This window comes from Colias croceus, chromosome Z (genome assembly GCF_905220415.1).
Source record: "Colias croceus chromosome Z, ilColCroc2.1".
NCBI classification, from domain to species: Eukaryota; Metazoa; Arthropoda; class Insecta; order Lepidoptera; family Pieridae; genus Colias; species Colias croceus.
Genome location: NC_059568.1, coordinates 5,553,026 through 5,577,646, shown reverse-complemented (window position 1 = coordinate 5,577,646; position 24,621 = coordinate 5,553,026). Strand labels below are relative to the sequence as shown.

General features: G+C 33.0%; 1 protein-coding gene and 1 long non-coding RNA gene across 3 annotated transcripts in view; one reads left to right on the top strand and one right to left on the bottom strand.

Annotated features, from left to right (window-relative positions):
* Window positions 1-4,673: 4,673 nt before the first annotated feature.
* On the bottom strand, window positions 4,674-8,185 carry LOC123704950. Its single transcript, XR_006753232.1, has 3 exons — window positions 8,076-8,185; window positions 5,597-5,642; window positions 4,674-4,895 (listed from the first exon to the last, which is right to left on the bottom strand). It is a non-coding gene; the product is annotated as an uncharacterized LOC123704950 (long non-coding RNA).
* A 261-nt stretch (window positions 8,186-8,446) lies between these two features.
* LOC123704948 (homeobox protein caupolican) overlaps window positions 8,447-24,621 on the top strand; it is a 46,106-nt gene continuing 29,931 nt past the window's right edge. For both annotated transcript variants that reach the window (XM_045653457.1, XM_045653456.1), the window contains exon 1: window positions 8,447-8,749. Coding sequence is in view for 1 of the 2 variants with exons in the window: in XM_045653456.1 (XP_045509412.1) it covers window positions 8,708-8,749 (42 nt within the window). In the remaining variant the exon portion in view is untranslated. The remainder of the gene's footprint in view (window positions 8,750-24,621) is intronic.

Below are 24,621 nucleotides of genomic sequence, written 5' to 3'. Positions count from 1 at the left end.
TTGGTTAGTTAATATAATTTTAATAGTTTTATTGGTGTTCTGAAAATCCTTCATTCGATTATAACCTACCTCCGTCATAAGGCATTCTTCAACAACAACTTCCGTCGTCTCTTATCTATTATTATTTTAAATATTCTACTATAGGAATATTTTATCCACACAATAAAAAGCAATAAGTAAGTTGGATATACAATTACAATAAGTAATTGTATATCCAACTTACCTTACTGTTCCTTCAATTCTCTCCTCAAATTCATTGAAGGAAACAATACATCGTTAAAAATTGCCAGTTTAAGTAGATCTTCCTTTTGTAAGGCCATTCCTTTGAAACAGAGACCACTGACTTGGTACCTTCCATCCAATCATGAAATATACACAAAGTTTTTAATTGAAGCTATGTCTAATTACGACAATATCCTTTTTTGCGTACTAGAAAAACACACCAAAGTAAAAATAAAAAATTGTAGCTACTATTTAGTTTTGCAAAATATTACATTTCGATTCATTTTTTTCTTGACCAGATGATTTGTAGAGCGAATCAGAAGAAGGTGCTTCATATACCTAGTATTACTATACTTAAAATAACTGAGATGGTAGGTAAACCTTCATGTACCTAATAGGTAATATCCTCAGGTAGGTACTTTAATAATCTTGAAGTTGTTATAAAATATAAATAGAAAACAGTCCTGTTTAATGTTTCTGTTATTCTCGATGTCCCTGATGAATTAATATCCCATTACAGGATAAATGTTCTTTATAGCAATGATAACATGTTCTCGAGGAGGAGATGTTAGCAAAAAATATATAATATGTGGAGCTAGGCGACCGGTTTAATAAGTGCAAACCGAGTCGGAACCGCCCGCACCTCCTAAGATCAAAGCGCGAAGCTCGACGCATTCACACGGGCCACATCAGCATCCGTACCGAGTATTTACCAGCAATAAACCAGCCATCTAATACCATCCCCTCCTCCCCCGCCGTCCCCTCCCGCCCCGCGCAAACAATCCTACACTCACGGACTCTCTCAGTGGACTCATTTCGTATGCAATTTTATTCATTATTTGTAATCTACTCCGATGGAATAGGGTCCCAGTATAAATCACTCTTAGGATCGCGACAGGACGTATGTAGATTGACGCTTTTAGTGTGGTATTTGAATGTCTTTGAATTCCACGCAGACGCTAATAAAGGCCGCATATGAGATCTCAGAAGCTCATTTGGATAAAGCAAATAATCACATTTTTATTCAGCTTGAAAGACGCCGATGGGTCTTCCGATTTCATTGCGATCTGTCGGTGAGGCAGTTTGAAATGAATTAATCGGCGCTGTGAAAATATGAGCCGTTCAGCAGATGTGACTTCTGAAAACTTTAAAAGATCAAAGATTCGCCACAATTATTTTTAACACAGACGTCTTGGTGTTATAAAATCTTCACGTGACATAATTGTGGTTGGATATTAAATATGAATGTTCGTTTTTGTTCGTTTGAGTGTCGAAACGCAAATTGTTTTATTAGAGTTTTATTTGTGGTAACGCGTGACTCGTGAGCGTTGTATAGTGATATAACGTTTTGTCATTAGATCTTACAATGATAATTAAATATTCCTTTTGATATCCTTATATCAAAAGGAATATTCAGTAGTGCTCCTGAATTATAAAATTAAAAAAAATTATTAGATAGATAGATACATCTGTTTCACTGATGGATTTTCTTTTAGGGACAAGTTTTTTTTTTCAGTGACAAGTAGGGACAAGAAGGCTGATCCTTCTGTGCCCTACCAGACCGAGATACCTATTTTTTTTCTTCGTCTCCACCGGGAATCAAACTCAGGACCCCTCGGTGCCACGCTCACGCGTCAACCACTGTACCAAGGAGGCGGTCAAAAAATTTTTGATACCTACTTAAAAAAAACATGTTGATTATTATTTATTCTTTCTATTAAACAATTATTCCTTAATTTAATTTAATCACCTTTTAAAACTAGCTACCTAACTACCTAGGAGACTAGTCTCCTTCATTTCTATTCATTTTGTACTAGGTACCTAGGTACCTAGTACATACTTAAACGCTATTAATATAACGTATTGTAAATAAGTAGTAAATAAAAATATAATAAAATAATTACTCAATTGAGTTTATAAATAAATAAAATAATATAAATATTTCGAGACAATTTTCACACAAGGCACGATCTGATCCCATACTAAGCTTTCGCTTGTGTTATGGAAATCAGATGGCTGATAAACATACATATAGAATTTTAAATAAATACTTAAATAGATAATTAACACCCAGACACAGAGCAAAAATCTATTTTCATCACACAAATATTTGCCCCGGGTGGGAATCGAACCCACGACCTCTGGCTTGGAGGGCAGCGCCATAATTACCAACCAAGCCAACCGGTCAGTCATATAGAAACATTAAGGTTAAATGATTTTTTATACAATTACGTATATACGTAAAAACAAATTTGAAAATATTCCTATAAAAATGTAACATTACAATTGAGTAGGTGTTCAATTACTTTGCATGCATTTTATAAGAAGCTAAATAAATAACATAGGTACATTTACCGAATTAATTAAAAAAAAAACACAAACACTATTAAACTAGCAACTGCATCAATTTATTGCATTAAAAAACATTATAAAAAATATATTTGGATAAAAGGATAGGTATCTACATTTAAAGCGTTTAATAGAAATAATTTGCATTTACAAGATAAAGAACAAATTGCAAATTAATATTATCGAATTAAAATTATAATGTACCTAATAGGATAAAAAAACCCAAAATTAATATACCTATTTTAAGAGATCGTCTGTTTGTTTTTTTTTATTAATATTTTTGCATTTAGACAAAAAACTCTATGTTATAATAGGTACCTACCTCATAAGAAAAAAAAAACATTAAATAAAAAATAACTGTTCCTTATTTTAGCGGAATACGCAAACTTCTTGGTTTTTACCATTATCCGCGATTATCATTATCCGGCGAAGCAATAGGAGGATTTTTATTTTGACCTGTATACGTATGTTCATCAGTCCCCTCATAACTTCAAAACTAGTGCAAGATGTAGACGTATATACTTAAATTTTTTCTCTCGCGCTACCCATCTATGATTACGTAAATACCATAGTGTTAAAATGTATTTGTGTCTTATCGAGTGTGACACTGGGTTTACTCTAAATTATTTCGTTATTACGTATATGTATACGTAGTATATTATTATGTCTGTGGTAATATGTAATTTAGTAAATAAAACTAGCTGTGCCGAACGAACCTATAAGCTATTATGTCTGATCACCTTCGTTTCATATTATTTTATATGGAAAAAATAGAATAAAAAAAATATTAATAGTTAGGTACCTAACTACTAGATATTAATTTTGTCACTATTTGATTACCTATAACATGTTTAAAAAAATACTTATATTTTGAATATTTCTTATGATACAATACAATATGTCTACACCGATTTCCTAGAAATTAATTAATTATTAAATTAATTACATTTGAATAAAAATTTTGCAAATTCGAATTTAAAAATAAAAAAAATTGTTGTTCTCGATTCCCACGAGAAATTAAAAAAAAATCACCTATAGATTCTAATGGAAAATAAATATATATTTTAAATATCGTTATAATTTAAATGATGCTAAAAAATCTACCGAATGCAATAACAAACAACACATATTTAAAAAAATAAATTAGTAGAGCAGTGGCTGCTGTCAACAGAAATATGCTTTTTTATTTAAATAATAATAAAAAAAACTCGTTTAAAAATATAATTTTAATTTGTTTTAATATTTTATTTTAATTTTTACTTAATACCACACACGTTAATATATTCATTTTATTTTTTAACATTAAAAAAAACACATATATATTAGAATTTGTCAAAAAAAACTGCAAACAGATCTAAAAGCGTTTTATATTAAGATAATTCGAAATAATTATATTTACATCAGATTCAGCAGCATTTCGTCTTCACTATCCGTTGGTTTACGTAAACATACATACATTTCTTTACTTCCTGCCTTAAATGTTTTGAGATCATCCTCGTAATTATTATCTAGATACATTATCGATGTAGAGTTGTAAACCATTATCACTAAAATGTTATAAATAAATTAGTCTTTGTCTTATAAATCCATACTAATATTATAAATGCGAAAGTAACTCTGTCTGTCTGTCTGTTACTCAATCACGCCTAAACTAGTGAACCAATTTTCATGAAATTTGGTATGCAGATATTTTAATACCTGAGAAAGGACATAGGCTACTTTTTATCGCGGGAAAATGACACAATCCCGGAAATCCCACGGGAAAGGGAACTAGCGGGTTTTTCGTTGACAGCGCGGGCGAAGCCGCGGGAGGAAACCTAGTGATATATATTTTTCCTGTTTCTTCCATTCCAGATAATACTCGCACTCAGACAATGGGTCGGATAATAGACCAGAGGTGAGAAGTTATTGGCATTCCCTTTTCCTTTTTAATTCTTCTTCAATATTTATCACTAGCTTTCCGCCTGCGGCTTCGCCCGCGTTTTCAAAGAAAAACCCACATAGTTCCCGTTCCCGTGAGATTTCCGGGATAAAACCTAGCCTATGTTACTTGTGGATAATGTAGCTTTCGAATGGTGAAAGAATTTTTAAAATCGGTCCATTAGTTTATGAGCCTATTCATTACAATCAAACAAACAAACAAAGATTTCCTCTTTATAATATTAGTGTAGAAAATGTCTCTTAGCATTCATCTCTACTCCTTTTCTACACTCCTTGTTTCTGTATCATCCTCATTTCTGAACTATCTTCCATCCTCTCCCATCCTCTTCAGATATTTTTCATCCCTTTTATAGCCTAGGAGGCTATAGAGGGTACGTGATATCCTGAAATAAATAAAAACATTTATTTATCTATCTCACAAGGGTTAAAACTTTACAAAGAGTAAACAAACATAATAAATTAGGCAAACTTATAAGAGCTGGTGCTCAAAGTGGGTTCGTTCCTGAGGCCCCTTTTGGCTTATGGGGCACAGTTTTTTTATAATTAACTGTTAGCTGTGCCCTGCGGTTTTACCCGCAATGCTCCACTCCTGTTGGTTTTACGTGATGATATATTATATCATCACGCGAGTGGAGTGGAGACTAGGCTATAAGCGGGCTATCTAACACCGAAAATTTTTTCAACTCGGACCAGTAGTTCCTGAGATTAGCTCGTTCAAACGAACAAACAAACAAACTGTTTAGTTTTATAATATTAGTAATAGATTACATATTAAACATCTTATTTGACAGTGTTTAACTGATCGATTTTCTTTATAGACAAGTGTTTATCTTCTGTATCCTCCCAGAGCCAGACCGATTTTCGTTTCTTAGTCCCCGTAAATCGATTTCATGACTTTGTGGTTTTGCTCGTTTTACAGATTTAACAAGTTTTAAGAATTTGCGGTTTTGTAGAATTTGTGTGAAAGAGTAACAAACACACACACATCCTCACAAACTTTCGCATTTATAATATTAGTAGGATTATTAGGATAGGCTAGTCAAGGCATCCAGTATATAGAAAAAAAATAACTGTAGATACCAACTGCATTTCATGTAGCCATCAGAGGACAATTCTGTTGCTTTTTCGTTCTGTAACATAAAAAATAATAATTCAAAAGTCTGAAATAAAAATTTAATAATATTTAAATTACTATTTAAAGTCTTTATTTACTTTTCTATTTTTTTTTTGTGACATGAGAACATAAACAATATCTTAATTAAATATGTTCATTAAAATAACATCCATAAATGCGAAAGTAACTCTGTCTGTCTGTCTGTTACTCAATCACGCCTAAACTACTGAACCAATTTTCATGAAATTTGGTATGGAGATATTTTGATACCCGAGAAAGGATATAGGCTACTTTTTATCCCGGGAAAATAGCGCAATCCTGGAAATCCCACGGAAACGGGAACTATGCGGGTTTTTCTTTTGCGGACGAAGCCGCGGGCGGAAACTTATAGTGCAAAATAAAAATATATGATATCAATATTTATTTTTGAAATTACCTATGTGACAAAACTGCTCTTTGTAGCAAAAAAAATAATAAGTCTATTTAAATATTTTGTTGCATTAAAAAATATGATTTTATTTCGTCTCTACATATTATAGATAGTTTATGTTTTGATTTACTTAATATCCTTGTTTAACATATATGTACCTATTTTTTTTTTAATTTAGGTAATATGCCTACGCCTAGGTAGGTAGGTACCTATCCATTGTGAAATATAAGGTCAATAAAAATTAAGAATCAGTTTTAAAATAGATATAGAGTCCAATAATTTTCGACTCTACATTTTTATCTGTATACTTTTTAAGCACATATTATTGAACTAGTTTTAGTCCGTGACTTCGCTTGTGCGATGCCCAGATTTAAAGAAGCCTATGTCCAATTTCAGCTTATAATGATCGAACTACAATAGGTATTTATTTATTATCCAATTGAAACTTATTTTCTTTTTAGTTAGGTACTTTAGAATTCACAAATTAATTATCAATAACTTATAATAGGCTATATCTACCTATTTGCATCGCAATTTTTATATTAGTTATTAGAATTAAAAATTGGTAAGAAAACAACACTAGGTATATATTTGTAATGTGTGTGTGTGTGTGTGTGTTTTTTTTTTGTATTAAAATAAATTTTTATTCCTTTCTCTTAAAGACATAGTAGGTACCTAGGTAGGTACCTAACAATAATATATATAAACCCTAGGAAAATAGATACTTCTAAATAGCTTAATAATAAAATAAAGATGGAATATAGTCATCAACAACGCGACAAACAATAATAATATGTAAACATATCAATATATTTTATTATATAATTATGACATAAATATAATTAATTATCAAACAAAATAAGACAAGTTTATTTATAGCAGCTGCGACGGAGCAACATAATATTATTATGATAATATAATTTCAAGTGCATATTATCTAACAATAACATTTAAAGTATGGTTTAATGAATGCACAGCTATTTTTAATAACGGAAGTCAAATCCTTTTTTTTACATTATGTAAATGCATTTGTTTCATTGTGTTCGTGTTGGTAGGTATACTAAAAGTTTTACAAGTGTTAAAAAACTTTTAACACCAAATACAGTAAGTAGTAAGTACAGTGATCAAGTAAATAAGTGGTTGACAAGGTTTGTTTGTGTTCGACAGATTAATAAAATCCTAGATAAGAGAGGTGATGGCCGTGCGTGAGTCCTCGGCGCGGTGTGCACGACGACTGAGCCGAGCCGCGCGCCGCCCGACCCAATTGGTCGCTCGTCACCGCCCAGGGGAGGGGGCACTCACACAAATAACACCTAAGATAATTTATTTTATGTTACACCGTTTGAATATTTTATATCTGTGTGAGTTTTTTGCGTTCACTGTGAAATATTCGCGCGATAAGAAAGAGGGGATCGATCGAACGCTGCGCTTTTTCGACACTTGCTTTTGTTTAATTGTGGCGTCTTCTTGTTTTATTGTTGCATCGGTCATAGCTTGCCGACTATTTGACGGACAGTTGGGTATGTCAATGTAATTATAGGTTTTGTAACAATTGTAACCAATTAAGCTACCTGATATTTCAGATATTTTATTAAAACAATTTATTTCGTAACATGTACAAGTATCGTTAATGTAACAAAAACATTTTGTATTCGCTTAGGCAATATATAAATACTAATAATTGTTTGATGTTATCGTAGTGTAAATAATATAATCAATAAATATTGTCCAATGTCAATAAATTTGTCACAGAGCTGTATATAGAGCGACACTTATTGTACAAAGTGAGAATCTAAAGAGTAGCAGTATGTTAGTCTCGGCGAACGCAATACATACACAGTAGAGATACACACTGAAGAGACCGTTAATACACTGTCACCGCTTACATGTTCCCACCGCGGAGCGACCCCAGCAGTATAAGCTATCGAGTACGCAGGCCGCAACGATTGACTACGAGACCTCTATAGCTACCTAATGTCGACGCCGCTCGAAAATAAAAATTACAAATGTCACGGTTACCTTTAATCACATGCAAAGCTATCATTAAGTCGGCTACGAAGTCGCTCGTCGTGCGTGTCCTCACTGTTAATTATCACAATATATAAGTATGAAAATGAAATAAAAGAGACCGCTTCATACCGACAGCGGCGTAAAAAATACGAGAAAAGAAAGAGACGCTTTTAAAAAAGAAAGGAGTGCATTCCCCCACCTACGTCGCCCCCACCGAACGGGGCCGCCCCGCAGCGGGCGCCACCCATCGCACCGCAAAAATCGAGAGCGTCGCTTGCCGCTTGCCGCGCGGGGTCAAACGGCGACGAGCGTGAAAAGAAGGAGAGGTGTGCGAGCAGCAGCGCCCGACGCACACAGAGCCGCCCGTGCGTGTGCGCGCCGAGAGGGACGGCCGCGCCAGAGAGGGACGGCGGCGCCAATTACTATCACCTGGCGGGCAGCTACCGCATTACCCATTGCCGCCGCGCGCGCGACCACGCGCTCGCAACCCGCGGTCTGACTCGGCCCGCCGGCTCCCGCGAGCGATCGATCGCGCTGCACCGACTGCCCGTGCACTACTAGTGACAATATGAAACTGTGAAGTGACACTCAGTGACTGTGACGGAACTTGCGTGATTTTACCAGCGATTTATTCAGTGAAAATGACCTCCCAGTTCGCCTTTCGTGGATCTCCTCCGAACCAGGTAACGGCTCGAAGCCGAGAGCTGTACCCGTTGAAATTCATTTAATGCACAGCGAAAATTTTATGTTGTTCGATTTATTACTTATTGAAATGTTTACGTGGTTATCTATTCTGTCTTACGTTGTAACTTTTCAAAATAAATTCGTGTTAATTACAGTATAATGTAGAGTTTGAAAGTAACGATTAAATAATTCGAATTAAATTCAACCGATGCAGTTTCGCTGCAACAATAATACATAATAATGATACACAATATTATTGTTGTTTGATGCAAGCATAAACAATTGAAAAGTGATGCCATTAGACGCATACAAATGTAACCAGCTTACAAATGCATGATTAAAGAAAAGGATTTAGGTATGTATATCTTTATTTTAAAACACATAAAGTATGCTACGATTCGTGTATTTAAATAGAGCCTAAATCGATTTGTTTATTTCATTTTTCACAACGGTAACCAAGTACCTAAAGTAACTTTGTTTCAAAGTTATTGTAGAGGTTAAAAATAAATTGTAGAGTTTAATATTGTGTTTATATTATTCAAAATTTCTTATCGGGCGTATAAAATATGATTTACATCGATCGATATAAATAAAATCACATATTATATTATGAATAATAGAACTATTAAATTAAAAACATAAATAGTTTCATAAAACAATGGTGATATTACCTATATATTATTATTTAATGTCTTTAATCTTGTTTCATACTGTAGTTATTTTAAGAAAGTTATTTTCTACGGAGTCGTTTGAAACATAGCGTTTATTTCATACTTACAAGTAGGTAAATAAATACATCATACTTAATTAAGAGGTTAATTGAAACTAATTTTAAATCTAAAAAACAGCTTGACGTGTGTATCGGTAAACTAGTCTTGTTATTGTAAAATATTAATTCTGTAATTACATTAATAACGCCACGCTTAACTTTCAATTTCACAATATTTAAGAAGTAATGTTCCGATTGGCTGTGCAGTAAATTATTCATTTTTTATTTTATTAATATTGTTAAAATTAATTATAGGATTGTTCATTTTTATTTTTTACAAATGAAAATGATTTGTTTTTCTAAATTTGTAAATGAGTAGGTAGGTGTAGGTTTACCTATCAAAATTAAAGAAAGTTTAAATTAAGAACACATGATTTTTGTATGTAGGTAGGTAGGTTACCTATTGACAAATAAACGTTATCTCTTGTAAATTGAAACTGCAGTTGACATTCAATAACTAGGTAGGTACCTAGGTATATGATATTTTACTTCCTTATTAAGCTATCATAATAAAAATCAATACATACCTATTACCCTACAATAAATTTCAAAAATGAAAAAACTTTATGACCTAAAATATATTAACTGTAAAGTGCTAGGTATTATAATTAAGTATCATATTTAACTGTATATTCTTCTTCATGTCACAGTAAAGATACATAAATTATACTTTAATATAAAATACATTAAAATTTCATAAAACCATTTACCTACCTAATGTAAAACAAATGGTAAAATACAATTAACTTTTGGAGCTATTCTTGATAGCATTATAAATTATGCCACTTTATTACCAATTTAACTTGACATATTCACATAGAAATCTTATCAGTCTACAAATCTTCGGAATAGGTATACCTAATTAATAATTATTTAAATTATAGGTAGTTACTTAAAAACAAGCAAACATCGGTACATTTATATTATACTACAATAATACTTTGTTGGAAACGCAATATTATAATTGTATATTTAACATTAATAACTATAACACTATTCATGCAATCGCTAGCAATTATATTTTTTGTTAGAAAATGAACACACGCGTTTCTAAAAATGACCACCGATAGTATTGAATTCATTTAATACTCAATTATAGCAGTGTTAACTTATAAGCAATTAGCATATAAAAATAATAAAATACAGACTGATCAATTTATCACCCCATATCGATTGTAAACTCGCTTCATACTATTTGCATACAAAATAGCATCATAAAATATTTCGTTCGCCCCCATAGTAAGACAATTTTACCGTAACCCACAATTAGGTATAGTTCTTATGACGTGTACAAACTCCTTATAATTACAGAGCAGACGGTTTGCATAAACGTTGAACAATTAACGGGCTAGAGGTAATTAGGTCCTAAGCAAATAAGCTCCGAGTTTCAAATAAGTTCATTTGTGCCGTGTAGTGATGCCGCGTAACGTCTAAACGTCCGCGTCGTTTTAAACTTTTATGAACAGGAAAATTATGAAAACGGCTTTGGAAGCAATCTAATGAAGACTGAGTTGGATTTCAAATTAGACATTCGTTCTATTTTTTGTTGCTCTTGTAAGAATCATTACGTTTCATTTTCTTATTATAATAATTTGTGAGATGAAGTAAAAGTCAGTATTTATACCAAGGATAACAATGTCATAAATTCGTTTCTCGATTTTGCAATACTGATTCCAAATATAACCCAAGTTATTTCTGAACTTTGAATAAACAAAAGCATTAAAACAGCTATAACATAGCATTTCCATAACTTGGATTTAGATCCAAGTGTATGCGATACATCATACAATAGTAAAAGATAGGAAAGGAAAAAAGGACCTAATCACTATAATAAATAAAACATTACTGGATAAGTCCAAAACCAACAAACGCTATCAGCTTAATAGAATTATTATCCAAAAATCAGTACAAAGCTAGCCAATATTGGGCATAGTCACTTATTTGTTATCCGATAAAAGTTTATTAAATTTCATGGCTGTCGTATTAATATCGGCCTCATTATATTTATCTGTCCGTGTAGTGTGTGGTATATTGAAACAGTGAGTATGTTAGGACATTATTAAAGATAATGTTGGAATGATTCGGTTGCCGCGGGGCGCGAACTACTTTTGCTATCTCCGTGATAAGATGCCACCATGTGGACGGCGGCGGAGGGCTCGACCCCCTGCTTCAGAGGATTATCCTCATTATTTCTTACACTCTAGCTCCGACCGACTGCTACCTAATAGCTTTATATTGTGGGCGGTCAGTCGCCTTTCTTAGCCACCACTTCCAAAGCTTACGGGCTAAGCCTTATCGAACGGGATGTCTTATGATTTATTGCTTATAATTATTTATTGAGATGAATTTTTGAACGATCAATCTCCGAGTTTTAGAGCCAATGTAATGTGATAAGTATATTACTGTCTATTATAAACAGATTACGTAAAGTGATGATATTTATGATTCAACATAAACATATGTTGCAATTGTAGGTACACCGTGCAATAATAGTTGGTAATTATTTCCACTTCCCTGGGTGTGTTTAAAAACTATATTTACTGCGTCACGAAGCCTTTGAATTGGTGAGTCATTAAACATCTGTAATCATTATTATTAATTACAGGATTTATTTGGTAATATTTTTTTATTTTTTTATTTTTACTATCACTCATGTAAATAGGATTAAAATTAAAAAATCAAGCCATTTCTCATAGAAAGATCATGAAATGTATAATCATAAAAAATGTACCTAATTTACAAAACCAATTTATGCAAAATACAATCATTTGATGTAGGTAGGTACTTACCTTAGAAAAAATAAGAAGTAGGTACACTTAGGTATACACATTGGTATACCTTCTTGGATAAAAATATACCTACCTACTTAAGTAATTTTATTTGAAAAAAAAATTCAAATTGTAAAAGTAGGTATCTGAAATAATCGAAAGAAATAATACAAAACAAACTATTTATTTAAATGTAAGTACCTACCTATTATTTCAAAAACAGACAACGTCCTCACACCTTTGATAACAATTCTCATTAACTACCTACCTACTCAACATAATTTAGTACCTAGGATAATAATATTTAAACTGTTCATTAATTTCAACAGTTACAAAAGTACATAAAAGTACAATTTCAGTTAGCCAATATAAACAGTACGTCTAAGTATACTTTTTTAAATTTAAATGCAATGTTAACTCATTGTTTGAATCGATAACGAAAATAGTATAATACAGTTTACATGTTTTACTCACAAAAGCATTAATAATTCCAGATAGCCAACAGAGACTCAGTATTTTATTTCTCTATCTGCATACCATTTCCGTTTTGGACGAAATATTACAAAAAACCTTACTTATTTAAAAAATTTCGAGCATAGATAAGCATAATATAGATATGGATAACTCATCACCTGTGGGTAAAAAATTAATTATCGCTCCTTTTAATTCTATTTCGTTCCTAATTACATGGATAAAGTGCTAGTGGATGATTTATAGATTATATTCATTGTTCTTCATATCTATTACTGCTTTTTATTGTTCCTAAGGTATCTGTTTAGTAGTTTATTAAGTGTACTATCTTCTGGTCATTATAAGAATATTAATGTATGTGTATGGCGTGTGTACCTACCCATTATATTCGAGTATGAAAACTATTTGGAATTGCTGTTTATGTTTCCGTACGCGATATAATGGTTTTCTTAGTCTATTTTAAGCAATATTAAAACATGCATAGTATGAGTATAAAAATGTATATTCATATCGATTGATTCAGCTATAATTATACTAAACGCATATTTTACTTTGCTAAAAATACCTACCTACATTAGAAAATATGAATACGTAATATGAATAATGAATAGTCATTTCGTACGAATCTACCGTAACCATTTATATTAATAAAAGTCGCGATAAGTACTGCTGCAAATCGACCAAAAAGCTGATATTTTAAACAAAGAACTCAGTAAAAAACCGTCGTAAAAATGAAAGTATAGAATTTTTGTTGTACTCTCCACGGTCCAACGTTAAAATACGAGGAACGCGACATTTTTTCCCTTCCAGGCGTATCCCATTGCTTTCATGGTTTTTATTTAAATAGCAATTAAGAACAAGAATGGGCTGTAAATGTTTATGCAGAGTTGTGTCGTAGGTTTAAGAGCACGGTCCCACTAAAGCTCCACAATTTACTCTAAATAAACTTTGTTTAATACTCGTATTTATGCACGATTCTGGATACGCTTATGTGTGTCGGCTCGGATGTGTTTCGACTATTTTAAGTAGCGATTGATAAAGATGTTGATACCGGTATCTACGTTACTTGTATCGCTTTTCATATTATCTACAATCTTGCTATTAATAGTACAGGTTAAATGACAGGTTTTTTAATGTTTTTAACTTTTTAGTGTTGTTTTTAGACAGATCACTAACAACAGTTAATGACATTCGCATGAGAATGCGCATCTTTTAAATTGAATTAAATTATTAGCAATTATATTTGCTGTCAATACTCAGAAAAACGACTTGCATCCATACTAATAATAAGCCTTTAAACTGTCATATGTAACAAAATCAACATATATATATAGGTACTAGGTGTTAAGTAGGTATACGTATACTAACAAAAATGTACGCATCTAAAATAAATAACATTTGTAGGTATCTACATTCGTACAGTCTTGAAGTAAAGCTTACAAACATTTGTACACAAATGAGGTGGAACATACAAGTTAGTATTTAGGTCACACTGTCGCGCTAAGTGTGAAACTTGCAGTCGTGGTACTCATGAATATTTCGAGACCCCAGACTGATTAAAATTTCCTCCCTCCCTCCTTAAGTACAGTATTGAGATGCCATTAGTTTCGCCTCCTGTATTTGTCCGAATTCAACAGCTGTTCTTTATGATTATCGTCAACTGTCAAGATATTTCGATTTTGTTTTTAGTTATCTTTAATGTTACTATTTTTACATTCTTATGTAATTCGCTGAAACGTTGCATTTACCATTTACAACATAGATATTAGAATTATACTAGATATTATTTAAAATATACCTAATATTTTAAAATATTTAATTATTTAAAATATACCTAATATTTTAAATAATATCTAGTTATAAAATTAAAGAGGTTATGCTTTGATGATTATAAAATCACAAAATTATACACTTCTTGAATAAGAGATGAAGAGGACTAAAATGACGGTTGTACTAAACAGATTATTTCATCAATGAGGCAAATCCAAAAAACAACTCTGACCATTTGAAAATATGGCTCATTGCAAGAATACATATTGCCCTTATAACGTCTGATTTAAAAATCCTTATAAATCTGTAATCCCAACCACTGCGACTGCCACACTTTCAAATTAACAAAGGAATAAATTCATGGACATAACCCCGTTCCAGGCTGGTCGCAACTCAACAGCTCGGGTCTCAAAAGAGAACAAAACACGGCACCATTCATTTAACTTCATAATGAGCCATGAACAATCTTCATCATTTCTGCAGTTTGCACTCCGACGGAGACCTGACCCCTTTTTGCTCGTACGCGCAATTTAACGTTCCATGCTTACCTTTTCGATTCACAAATAAAGAATAATAAAGACGTAATTAAGTAAACTCCGGCCACTATTGTTCTTCGAGTCAGTTTGTTTTACAAACGTAATGTGATATTTTTTATAAGCTTAAATACGATGTATTTTAATTTAAAAATTCCAGTCGTTCATGATTGGATTAAAACGCTATAGTTATACAATAATTCCGAACGCGAAAGAGGGTCAATAATCCGCGTGTCGAGTAATAAGTTTTAATGTCTAGCTACTTTTTTTCTATCGGACTCGTATGTTGCATGTATTATTGAATTTCTACATACTTTATACGCGAGTTCTTAAGCACAAAAAATGTTGACAGAAAATTTTTAATAACGAAACTTTATCATGCATGCTAAGATGACGCGGTTCGGTATTATAGTGTCGGAATAAAAAAATGTTGTCAAAAGTTAATTAACACCAGATCAAAATAAAAGAGGAATAATTTTCGCACACGGGACATCGATTTTTAGCCAAGCGTGAAATTTGGTCGAGATGGCAAAACCGACACACCTGGCGTTATACATGACGCCGATAAACACATTAAAATTATCCTCGAGCGAGCCACAACCCCTAATCAGATAGGCGAAGCGATTCTCAGAAAGTTTAATTAATTTCTCCGAAATCATGGGAGTCGTTCATGACGATAAGTATTATTTTATTCACTGGTTACGGTGGCGTAAGCGTATGAGCGTAGTAACCGGATTTGTGTGGCTGTGTTCGTGAGCGAAAGAGATAACGAACGCCATCTATTGTAATATCATCACGCAACAATGAGAGACTTAGAGAGTTGTAATGTTTGTTGACAGAAATCATTTTCCTATCGCGGAGGAATGTGGAATCTGATTGCGTCATACGCGAGCTGAGCTGCGCTTTAGCTGAACCGAATTATTCCCCGTATCTGAATAACTCTCGAGGAAGGATCCCACTATCTAAATTACACGTGTTTGACAATTAGTAGCGTTGTATCGCCCACAATCGGAACGTACGAGGTGTGCACATACTATAACTGTCACTTGTCACCTCATCACGAAGCAGAATCTTCGAGAAATCGGTGCGTTCATAAATGTTCTACGCGAGACGTCAACACATCCATCCGTGCACAGGCAATTCCTGAGAAATTAGAAGTCCTACATTCTGAAAAACATCAAAGAGACGTCCAAATCAAACGTTTATCATAAACAGGTTGTAATGATAATATCTTAGATATAACTTATCGACTGGTGCATTGTATTTGCCGCATATCAGTCGGTATTGTTACAAGTGATTGCGACTTCAAAAGAAATATAATTAGCCGATTATTAGCTTTGTCGGCTACTTATTACGTAGTACGAATACAGGGTGGTTCTTTTAATTAACTTATATAGGCTTCGTAAAGAATCCGCAATAAAATAATTAAGTGACACACATATGCGTCCGTAAAACATAAATGTTAATTGCCGTGGAGTTATTCCGTTACTAAAAAATGTGAATATCATATGGAAGCTAGGTTCCTTTTATCGCCGTACATTAAAGAGTTAAAAGAGGCTAAATGTAGATTCCACAACCGTGTGTTTGGTTTGGAATTCGCAGTTATTTTAGTAATAGTGGTCGATTAGTAGGTAACGACAGGGAGTAATAAAGGATCGTTCGGGAACAGCACGGGATGTTTTGAATTGGCAGCGCTTTAATGGCGCCAATATTCGATAATTCAATATACGATCGCATTATGCGATTTGAACATGTGTAGGGCTATCGAGTTTTATGACGTTAATGATAAATTCGGATTGGGTACCGGACCGTAACGCCGTAGATAACCGCAATTGCCTAGGTACGAAATTTTAGCCATCCATACCGTGGAATTTTGGGATTTGCTCTCATAATTGATTAGGTGTATCATTGAAAATTAATCTATGTACTCTCGGACTACTTGTCGAAATTGAGGTTATTTGTCGAATTAACGAAATTACTACACAGTTTTTAACCGACTTCAAAAAAAGGAGGAGGTTCTCAATTCGACGGTATTTTTTTTTTTTTTTTTGTATATTTGTTACACGATTACTCCGGCAATTATAAACCGATTTGAATAATTCTTTTTTTATTTGGTAGGTCATACGTCAGAGGTGGTCCCATTGTCACCAGGTCAGGATCTGATGATGGGATCCTGGGGAAATCGAGGGAAACCCTCAAATTTTGTAGGCATATACACTGTTTATCAGAAATTATCTTAATCTATGCAGATTTTTGCATCTAATGGTCACCATCTGATGTTGCTGAGCTGATGATGAAGCTGATGATGAATGGTTTAGGAGTATGGGATCTCTGTAACAAAATTATGTAATACCATCGAATTTTAATGTGTTTGAGTCTTAGGGCTTCCGCACACGGGCCACCGGCCACCGGCCACGAAACGCCGCCACCGGCATATTTCCTGCACTTTTCATACATTTTATATGGACTCGCCGCACACGGTTTACGCCTGTGGCGGCCACACGCTACACGCTTCTAGCTTCTCGTGGCGGCGTTTGTAGCCACACGAGCCACGGGCCACAGCCGTGGCCCGTGGCTCGTGTGCGGCGACGGTAATTCATAAGGACTCCGATCCTATGTGGTATTCAGGGTCTGATGATGGAGACGGTAAATAGCCATGGGAACTCTGTAATAAAATAAAGCAATTCCGCCGTGTTTGTGCTCATTTGATTCGTCTCGACTAGGAGCTTCATGCTAGTCGATTTTTAACCAACATCAAAAAAGGAGGGTTTTTGATTCGACAGTATGTTTTCTTTTTGTATGTTTGATACGCGATCATTCCGCCAATTTTGACAATCGTACATTTTGTTTGTCCACGGCACCTAGGATACACGGATACGATAAACATTTTTAGAGTTGGGCTGTGAGTGTGAGCGTTTATTTATGACCGTTAATTTTTAGAAAAAAAAACAAAAACCGACTTCAAGACTATACCTATGTCCTATACACACAAACTTTCCACTTAAAAATTAAAAATAAAGTTAATTTTTAGAAAAAAAACAAAAACCGACTTCAAGACTATACCTATACTATATGTACAAATTTAAACTGAAAAGTAGAAAATAATATTAAATAATAATAATGATATTAATTTTTTATATTAATTACTTTAAACTTTCAACGAAAAGGTTTCCTAAGTTATTTTTGAAGTCGGTGCCAACCAAAACAAAAATATCCTTAATAAAAAAATAATAACCTAATAATTAATTACACTATTTATTATATTAATTACCTTAACTTTTACTAGAGAACAGAAAATCGCACGTAAGCTTACTTATAAATTGCAAAGAAGCGCATCAAAATTTTTATGCACAACCGTCAACGATGTCTGCCCTCGCGCGCAGCCGCGTCGTGCCGCCGTACATTCCATTTGTTGCTGCCTTTGCATCAATTAAACTGTTCTTGGGCGGCACCGACTTCAAAAATAACTTAGGAAACCTTTTCGTTGAAAGTTTAAAGTAATTAATATAAAAAATTAATATCATTATTATTATTTAATATTATTTTCTACTTTTCAGTTTAAATTTGTACATATAGTATAGGTATAGTCTTGAAGTCGGTTTTTGTTTTTTTTCTAAAAATTAACTTTATTTATTAATTAATTTATATATGTTATGATTTAGGAGCATACTGTATGTATCAATATGATTTGATAAACTGATATTAATCTAATAACTTTAATGTATTGTTTTGAAAAGTTCGCAGAAGTTTTTCAAATTCGAAACTAAATCCAATAAGTTAGTAGTAGGTACTTACTTATTGGATTTAGTTTCGAATTAACTACTAGAAACTAGCTGAAGCATGCGGATATTCTCTATCCTCTATAGGCCTATAGGTATCTCTATAGTCTCTATAGGTATCTATTGATACCTTGTATATATTAATAACATACTTTGATACTATGATATATAAAAGAGCTAGATACGTTACCCGCTCTCTATTTTGGCAAGAAAAAACTCAGCTAAGTGCCCGAGTTTCACTTAGTCACGCACCATTCAGCGTCGTGGCTGGACGTTCTTTTTACCTATATTTTAATCGGCAGTTGTTATTACGAAATACATGAGTGAGACATGTATTATATCTCGTGCGTGAGAGTGAAAGAGAGAACAACTGTATTGGTGATAATGCGTTAGTAAGTAGGTATGTATTAATTACGCTGTTTTTTAGTGCAATGATGTTGGCGTATGCCGCGTCTACTAGTATAATAGGTCATTGCTTTGATATAAATGAAATACTTAGCTGTAATTTTTACTATATTTTTTAAAGCGATTATGCTTGTTCGAATGCCTTAGGATTCGTAAAATTGTAAGCAATTAAGTTTCCAAATAGACATTTGATTTAAGTAATAAGTTAGTTGTATAAAATTACCTTTAAATTAACTTTTTTACATCAATGCATATAGGTATACATATATTTTTACAAAACGGAAGAAAATTTTCAAACTTCCATAAACTATTGCACGTCAATATACACAATATAGAAACGGCTAATATAAAAACAGTTCACCTAGGTCAAGCAAAATAGCAACGTTATTATTAGATTCACTCAAACACATGTTATGCTGAAAGCCGATAAATCTCTTAAATCAAAACGACTTCATTAAACGAACATACAATGAGTTAAAGCTGTATGATTAAAGAACGAAAAATACACACAATCATATAACGTAATATGCAGGTAACTTTAAAATATTCGCGATGTAAGTAATAAAACAAAAAACAACACCATCTATAAAGGACCTTTTAATTTAGTTTATCAATTTTATTAAATATGAATTGAAACATTTTAGCAACATGATATCCTTATCCCTATATTACGCATTAAGTGTTTAAATATATTATAGTTATTGAAAGATGAAAGGAAACGAAGCAATTTCCCAAAAGAGTCGTAAAAGTTACAAAAACACCGGATTTGATTGAGCGAATCCAAAGTTTCGGATTGTTGCCATCTCAATTTTATGAATGAGCTGTTTGAATGAAACACAATTATAACGCTGTTTCGCTTGAGATGACCATAATATACGAATCAATGGTTTTAGGATATATTTTTAAACTGGGATTTCATACATAAATATTTATTGCGGGTAACCATAACCGTGGAATTAAAAAATATATATATATGTAAGCTATTGCTACACCATGTACAGAACTTTCAAGAAATACTTGTAATCTAATTATTTACTCATAATATACAGTTATCTATGGTGGAGACCCCTTCAAAGCGTTTGGAAGCTTAGCCAACATAAACATACCCTAACATTTTTGGGTAAGTCATGCTTAATGACTAGATGATTTCAATTGATTGCGTAATAAGCTTTTAATTTGATATAAAATCATATTTAAAGTGAAACTTTTATTACATCTGCATCGTCTCAAACTTTTTGGTCTGTGTAGCGCTAGTCGCGTGACGCACGATACGTACGATAATCATCGTACAAAATACAAATACGATAATTTTTAGTTTAATGTCTATAGTGTACAAAAAAGTTTCACTTTTACCGTGGTTTCATAAAACCACACAACTTTTTTTTTTTCTATATATACCTACTTACTATTTTTTTAAACCGGTCTACAATCAATTTATTAGAGGTATAAAGTTTTGTGCTTACAACATATTAGTCATATTTTACAACAAAGAGGGCGTTCAAGAAACAAGCGAATTCTTAAAGGCCAGAAAAGCAGCTGTTCACTTCAGATAGTGAGATTGTTTATGGCGTACAGTGATAATTTGTCTGAAAAAATAGATACGATTAAATAAATTGTGATCTTAAATTGTTTTAAGTTCAGAGAAAGCCGTATACCTATGTTGTAATATTTGCAATCTTTAATCTTTTGAACACTTTTACGGATTAATTTTCTTGACTGCCAGTTGATTGAATATGATTATGATTATAAGTATGGTAATCTATAAAATTTCTCTAAGACATGATCCGGAAATAAAGATCTGCCCGAAATATCTCTCGATACATTATGCATTTATAAAAGTATTACAACGCATTTATCGTTTTAGTGCTGTGGCATATTTATAAGTTGGCCGGTTCCTTCCTATACCGGCAGTATATTTCACCGTTCCCCAAATCGTCCTTAATTAGGGAAGGTGTGAATTCCACCAAAGGTATTATGCGTTCGGGGGTGGGCCAATTTAACTTATCACCGTGGATATCTTTAAGCGGGATTCGGGCGGGTAGTAATCGCTCGACGCACCATGTAATTGTCCAATTAAATACAAAATTTTATGTAAATATCGCGAGATGATTATACCAGAATAACAGCCGTTTTGAATTTTACAATAACACATTGTTCGAAAGGTGTTTCGGCCGAGTCACTGAACTGTGTGAATCCGATGAAAGTTTGAATTAAGTTCCACATCGATCGCATGTTTCTAACGTCGATGTTTCGAGAAACTGCAAATAGTAGTAATTAATTAATGTTCTCCTATTATCGCTTAGTTTAAAATCACACGATTATTAGGTGTTCATTGTTTAACAGAATAACGTTTTTTGTAACAGTAAATGTTGCAACGTTACACATTAAATGCAAGCTTGCTGTACATTTACCCATATTGATAAGGTCAACGATGTTTTTATTCGAAGAGGAAAATATAAAAACTGCCCTAGAGGTATTCGATATGACTTGATCTATTTAAATGGCGTAAGTTAGTTATAGTCTCGTATCCTGTTATCGTAGTTAGCTTGAGGTTGTTATTCAATATTTGTGTAAATATTATAGGTTGCAATATCGCGATAACAAATGTGCTAATATAATATATTAATATTCATATAGGATGCATTTGCGTTAAACAATTATTGGGCGCGTTCACTTTTGAAATAATAATGTGAGGTTGACGTGTTACGCGGAGGTATGTCGAGGATGTAACTTTTAAAATACAGTGCAGTGTTAAATCCAGGTAGGTCATTATATAAAAGGGGATTTCACACGTCTGAGCGTTCACAAGTTGCCCTAATCCAGGTGTTACCGTTTAGTCCCTATGACGAACTGATTCACGTCCATTCCAGCTTTCGCCTCTCGATTTCTAGATATTCTGTGGATTTTAAATAATGTTTGGCTAGATAGACGTCGAAAACTTTTTTAAAAATCTCTATAAAAACATAATGCACTTTCACGAGTACTAAACGGTATTTGTTAATCATCTTATTTGATTCGAACCTGTCTATCTCCAGTTGTTTACATTGAGGATCTAAGCGTGCTTTTTGCACGCATAAATACAGTTTTGTACAAAATTAACGGCCACGTGATTGTAGATTGAACAAATTATGATATAATTAAATTTAATTGCAATTAACAAAGTGCAGGATCGAGAATCACTCTCAGGCACGGCGTGGAAGCCAACACTCCGTGACGCTGTTCCCTTATCAACAATTTAATCACTTTGTCATAGTTTTTGTTTGTATATAGCATGTTATATTACCATCGGCTTATCTACACGAACTTCATCTATGTTTCTCCCATGGCAAATATCTAACTGAGCTACATAACAAAAACATAATTAATTAATTCTGATTTTAATGTATTGGTCTTTGTTATACTTACATTAATAATGCAAATGATATTGCGTGTTACTTTATTATTCTCGTACTAAAATAGACGATTCTGATTTCCCTCCATTTTAACAAACAAATCAATCAATTGATAATTGAATGCCGTTACAAGAAAAAGTATAATTAAATCAAGGTACTTTTATTGCACTTATTTTCCTTGCAATTTGTCCTCATATAAATTATAATATTGTCTATATATATATATATAATATTGTATGATAAACCTACTTAAATCCTAAACAAAATCTTGATACTTTATAAGTCAAGGCCTTAAGTCAAGGCACTACAAACTTAAACCAAAGATGACACTAACGTACCTTTCTTTTGTCTTAAAAAAAATACTTAGTACTATCATTTGTAATTTAATCCCGCGGAATAAGTTGATAACGTTTTAGTGACACAGGTTTCTTTGTCCGTCTTGTCTTTGAGCACATTAGTCGAATTACTATACAAGGTCCACCTTACTGTAAATTTTTAGAACGTCAGCAAAAAAACACTAGGTACCTGCTGCGTCGTCACTCGACATGTCACCAACATTTTTTGCTTGCTGATGTCTTTAACAAAATCGATGTCACCGGGTCCGATTTCTCATAGATTAAAGTTTTTACATTATTTAACAAATAGATCGGGTCGCGAACGCTCGAATATTCAGATACATGGTTTAACACTTAAAAGGGCTTAACGACTTTAACACATCCTGCGGGTTACGATAAAAAAGGGAAAAAGAGAATACTTCTTGTGTTTGTTTTTTAAAAGATGTCTGCAAGAGATAAGATGGAGCGGCACTTTAATCCTGAACCGTCCGATATTTGAAAAGGATGCGATGACAACTTTTTTTTTTAATCTAATAAATACACATTAGTGCGTAACTAATACTTGCGTAAAACACATATTGTAGACAATGGTAGACTTTTAGTATTCATTAAGTATATCAATTTTTTAAATTATTTCTATTAATGAGCGAGCCTCCCAATATTTAATGTATCTAGGTATTGATTATTTGTATTATTTATAATATTACTATATTACACTTAAAACTCAGTAACAAATCATCTAACATCTAATAACCTACAAACAAGTTAGATTTAAAAAGCTATACATACCTATAACCATTTATTAGTGCGGGCATTATCAGACCGTTTTGCTGTTTCAACAATTAATGCTCCTGATAAGGCGTGCACTCACTCATCGAAGCACTAGACACCCACTTAGAATCGTATAAACTACTCCCAAGTGATATATCGCCTCGAGAGTCGAGATAAAACTCACTTATTGTATTCATAAATATTATTTAAATCAATAGCTTAAATTTATCTGGTACTTTTGTTTACCCTAATATGGGTTGTTTGCTTAATTATTGTTTATCTTGTTTAAAACGTTAATTTCATTTTGAATATGAAATATATTTCTCTTATATATTTATTTAAATGCACTGCTGAATTAATTAATAACAGACTTTTGAAACAATTTGGGTATAAGTCCGAATATGCGACATTGCAAAAACGCTGACAACGATGGGTGTTACACAAATGGTCTCATAAGTGGCTGTTTCCGCGAGCGTCTCTCGAGACCTGGTGGTGATAATCACATGTGATGATTATGAGACCTTCGAGTGTCAAACACTTGTAAGCATCGGTCCCTTAAGGAAAAATATAAACACATAGAAAGCTTCGACATTTATATTCATAGCCGTGATAACTGAAGCCAATACCAATACCAATCGGTACCCATTTCTAAACTATAAATATGCAACCTATTTATTCGTACGTATGTTTTCCTAGTACAACTCGTTCCATAATGGCTGCCTACACGGATAAATCAAACATTATGTTATACTGATATTTCGTCGTTTCATTCAGCCAACATTCGTATCATTTGAACGGATTGAATCCCTTTTAAGCACCGGCGTCAATTTCAGTGGGTGACGTGGAACACTCCGATTCGATCTCTATTACGATCGACA